Here is a 4,842-nt window from a genome sequence, read left to right on the forward strand (position 1 = left end):
ATTCTGCAATTTACAGAAGTCATCATGGCTGAGGCCAGCTTCCCATAAAACATCTCCATAAGGAGAAATATTCAGTAGCTGATTAATGAATGTGGCTTACCACAAAATGATACTACACAGGCCTATTCTTTTCAATAATAATCCCATAAATAATATTACTAAATATCCAAGAATTATCCAAAGCATACTGAAGCTGAGTTGTGATCCCAGTGCCTTGCCTGTTGTCTCTCCCTTGGTGTTAAATCAACACAAACAAATTCTTTAAGAGAGTTTCTAGGTGAAGACAGGAGTGAATGGAAAGGGATGTGCCTATGCTGCACGGAGCCAGACCCGCGCTTTCAGCCTCAGAAAAACGTGCTAGCATTTCGAAAGCACTTGGATTCTTGCACTCGGGGAAATCCCCCACTGGCAGCCGAGGGCCGTCCAGGGGCTGTAGGGCCCGGGTCCGCTGCAGGTTCCCCGCTCCTGGCCAGGGGCAGGAGGGGCTGGGGGCACCAGTAGGACCCCGCCTGACAGCCCCCAGGGCTGGGCGCTGCCGAGCCGGAGTGGGGTGGGAGTGCCTGGCAGCCCCCAGTCACTGCCAGGCTTCAGCCCCGGGCCAAGCCTTGCCAGCATCGCAGGGAGGGGCCGGAGGTGCCAGACACCCCTCGGGGGATGAGGGAGCCGCCGGCCTCGCCCCTTGCCTGGGAACCGGCCCGGCCGCCTCTCCCGTCCGCTGGCAGCGAGAACTCCGAACGTGTGCAGGGGCTGCCGAGGGGAGCCGGGCAGCTCCGCAGCCAGAGGCAAAGCTCACCTCCAGCTCCCCGCGGCGGCCCCGCGGCCCCTGCCCGGCACAGGAGCTCCTCGGGGTTCTTTGTTCGCCGGGATCTTTCCCTCCTCCGTGCTCGCACGGTAATGTTCCTCGCAAGGATTTCCTGCCAAAAGACAATCCCCCTGAGCAAAAGCAGACCGAGAAAGTAGTGACCAATCCTTTCTGGATGGCTGTCACCAGGCTCCTCCCAGCCCCCGCTCCCCCTGCTATTTGCATACAAAAAAATCCAGAAAACTCCCGTTTGCCCCAGCATCTCGCTCAGACTCTCCGTCCCCGCCTGGCAGTAGGAGCCCGGGCTGGGGGACGCTGCCCACGGCTGAGGTAGCGTCGCGCCGCCCGCCCCGTCACCCCGGCCCCCCGAGCCTTTCGCCAGCCCCCCTCCACCTCCTCGGCGCCCCGAAATGCAGCGCCGCCTCTGCGCCCTGCTCCTGCTGGCGTCCCAGTGCATGGGCTCGGCCGCCGGGCTCTTCCCCTTCGGGGAGCCCGACTTCTCCTACAAGCGCTCCAACTGCAAGCCCATCCCCGCCCCGATGCTGCTGTGCCGGGGCATCGAGTACCAGAGCATGCGGCTGCCCAACCTGCTGGGGCATGAGACCGTGCAGGAGGTGCTGGAGCAGGCGTCCACCTGGATCCCGCTGGTGCAGAAGCAGTGCCATCCCGACACCAGGAAGTTCCTCTGCTCCCTCTTTGCCCCCGTCTGCATCGACGACCTGGACGAGATCATCCAGCCCTGCCACTCGCTCTGCGAGGAGGTGAAGGAGAGCTGCGCCCCGGTGATGTCCGCTTTCGGCTTCCCCTGGCCCGACATGCTGGACTGCAGCCGCTTCCCCAAGGACAACGACCTCTGCATCCCGCTGGCCAGCAGCGACCACATCCTCCCCGTCACCAGGGAAGGTAAGAGGGAGCGGCCGGGTCGCCCCCGGACCGGCGGCATCTGCCCCCGATGAGGCGCCCCGACAGCGGGGGCCCTCCGCGGCTTTCCACGGGGGAACGAAGGCGTCTGCCTTGGGTTACAGCGCGCCCCGGTGCTCCGGGACGGGGGGACCGGGGAGGTGGCCGCCGACCAGGCTCAGGGAGGCTTTTTCGAGGGGGCCGGGAAAACCGCAGGCAGCGTCGGGGAACTGTCACGGGCCTGCACCCATCTCCATCCTCAAAGAAAAGATCTGGGATTCGGCACTGGAGCCGCGCGGCATCAGGGGGTCGATCGCCTTGTACAAGAGTCGTCGATGTAGAGCGAGCGGAGCTGGGGTGCTCTGTGTCGTGTTTCCACCTCCCTCCCCACTCCCCTTGCACTTTTTTACCCGTTAAAACAAAATCTTTCTGCTGAGGCGTGTGACCTTAAAAGCCCACCGTGACCTCTGTAGCGGGTCTGCAGCAGGATAAGGCGGCACAAAGTGCTCGGGCAGCTCAGGGGCTGGGGGAAGAAGGAGCAGGCTCTGGGGTGAGGGACGGAACGCTGGCGTTTCCCAAAGGGTCCCCGACGCCACCTGCTGTTCCTTTCTCCACGGGTCTGACGGGGACTGTTGCTTGCGTTTCCAGCACCCAAGGTCTGTGATGCCTGCAAAAACAAAAATGAAGATGATAATGACATCGTGGAAAACCTCTGCAAAAACGACTTTGGTAAGTGGAAGCAGAGCTCGTCTAGCTTGGAACCTGAGAGTCGAGGTCAGGTACCACTCCATTCCCAGTGGAGTCAGTATAAGAGATGTGCCTGAATAAAGGCAGGGCTTTGACCATTGGGTCATGAAACACAAAATCCCACCTTGGAGTAAAAAGTAGCCCTTTTAATAATTCTTTTCTGTTTACTGTTTTGAAGTAGTGCTCTTTTATGTGGATGTTGCTGGCAAGCCCAATAGAAAGTAAAATGAAAAAAAAAAAAAATCTTTCATGCAGAGTATTGCCTGGGGAGAAGTAGAGCAAAGCTTCATTTAGATGTTTGAGACAGAGCCGCATGACCAATCTCAGTGTATCGTAAGAAAGACTCTCTCCACAGATTAAGAATGAAGCTCTATATATCATTTGACAGAGAAGGTAATGCACAGACAATTGGGGATATAAACTTAATGGGAAGATCTGGGGTTAGAAGAGGACAAGAAAGCCCCTTCAACACAGACAACTGAAGGACACATTATCCACACATTAGCATTTCAAGAGCAAAAGGGAATAAGGAGGGGAATCCTTTTACAATAGGTCAGTGTTTAATACCTGGAAACAGATTTGTAGTATAAGTATCTATATAAATTCAAAAGTCTTTCTTTTAAAAAAGAACACAAAAACCCACCCAAAACCTGAAACCATGACTGTGGGACATAATTGCTAAAACAATCAATAGTTTTGGCCTGGCAAATTGGACTCAGATAAATCCTCCTAAAGCTACACATGCCCCCACAGCTTCTTACAGGGCCCTATATCCCCCTCCTAGTTATTTTACCAAATTGAATGCAGCTGTTGGACCAATTTGCCCTCCATGGGATCTATTCTTTCAAAAAAACAATGCATGTGAAATATCATTTCCTTACAGGTTTGCCTAAAATCCTCTCCAGCCTAATAAATTAAGTGTAGAAGTTTTGAGCTGCAGCAGAGATCAGGTTTCAGATTAGGTCTAGGTACTTGCCTCCCCACCTCCCCTTCCAACACTACTTTCAGGAAGGCTGTCCTCCCCCAGAAAAAAAAAAAAAAAAAAAAAAAAAAAAAAAAAAAAAAAAAAAAAAAAAAAAAAAAAAAAAAAAAAAAAAAAAAAAAAAAAAAAGGTGCTCTGCTTAGTGTAGCAAACATGCCCTCTCTCTGTTGCAAACAGGAGAAAAGCTGGAAAAATATTAATTTAGAAAGGAAGGGAAAAGAGGGGGAGGGGAGAGAGGAGGAAAAGAAATCCAAAACCCTCAACCCTAAGGTTGATTCAAACTGAAATGACTTGCATGCCCTTTGTGGCTTTAGAAATGGAGCCACCTGCTGCCTCTTCTGTCAGCCCTGACAGTTTAATTAGCAATAGAGCACCTCCCTCCCCAGGTCCTCTTTATGTGCACTAATGGGAAAAAAACCTCTCAATCTCTCTCCCTCTCCCCACTTCCCCCTCCCCTCGCTCTATTAGCCTTGAAGATAAAAGTGAAGGAGATTGCCTACATCAATGGGGATACCAAGATCACCCCCGAAACAAAGAGTAAAACCATCTACAAGCTGAATGGGCTGACAGAAAGAGATCTGAGGAAGATAGTGCTCTGGCTCAAAGGTGGCCTCCAGTGTACCTGCGATGAGATGAACGACATCAACGTCCCCTACTTGGTGATGGGGCAGAAGCAAGCCGGGGAACTCGTGATCACCTCGCTGAAGCGGTGGCAGAAAGGGCAGCGGGCTTTCAAGCGGTTCTCCCGCAGCATCCGCAAACTGCAGTGTTAGTGGCTCGGTCTCTGGCTGCCCTCCAGCAGCTGCCCCTGTCCCAAGCTCTCTGGGCCTCTCGCACCTTCCTGCTTTGGCCCCCGTGAGCCTCCAGATGCCATGGGCACAAGACACAGTGACCGCTCTCCGACAGGGGAAGAACCCCTCCCCTTTTTGTACATAGGTCAAAATATAAAAATAATAATTAAACAAACAAACAAAAAAAAGACTATTTTTGGGGAGTGTTAAAGTATCTCGCTTAAAGCTTGGGGTTTTTTTTTTACGGTTGCAAACGTGACTTTGGTCTGAGGTCTCTCCCTCTTCCTTTTGGTAAAGCTGGTTCATTTATATTGCTGCTTCTCTGTATGTGTGCATATTTGTTGTGCCACAGCAGGAGAGGCAGAGAAAGCCAAGCGTGTGGCTGGCCTGTCACCACGGCTGGCCTGTCACCAGGGCCACGGCGCTTCCTTCCGCTGAGGTGACAAGGCATCCCCTCTGCATTAACACTATAAAGGTCACGTTACCACTCTTGCATGTGATACATAGGCACCAGTAAGAGTATATTAACCATTCTCACATATTATTTTCCACAAGTCTGAGCCCTTCTCTCTCAGAAAAAAAAAGAAAAAGAAAAAGGAAAAAAAAAAAAAAAAAAAAAA

At 52.6% G+C, this 4,842-nt stretch overlaps 1 protein-coding gene across 1 annotated transcript; it reads left to right on the plus strand.

The window, feature by feature from the left end:
- The first annotated feature begins 1,167 nt into the window (after positions 1-1,167).
- Positions 1,168-4,362, plus strand: SFRP2 (secreted frizzled related protein 2). Its single transcript, XM_066317714.1, has 3 exons — positions 1,168-1,705; positions 2,351-2,431; positions 3,900-4,362. The coding sequence occupies exons 1-3, from the start codon at positions 1,213-1,215 to the stop codon at positions 4,202-4,204; spliced, it is 879 nt and encodes a 292-aa protein (XP_066173811.1). The 5' UTR covers positions 1,168-1,212; the 3' UTR covers positions 4,205-4,362.
- The last annotated feature ends 480 nt before the right edge of the window (positions 4,363-4,842 follow it).

The sequence above is a fragment of the Sylvia atricapilla genome, chromosome 4 (genome assembly GCF_009819655.1).
Source record: "Sylvia atricapilla isolate bSylAtr1 chromosome 4, bSylAtr1.pri, whole genome shotgun sequence".
Taxonomy (NCBI): Eukaryota; Metazoa; Chordata; class Aves; order Passeriformes; family Sylviidae; genus Sylvia; species Sylvia atricapilla.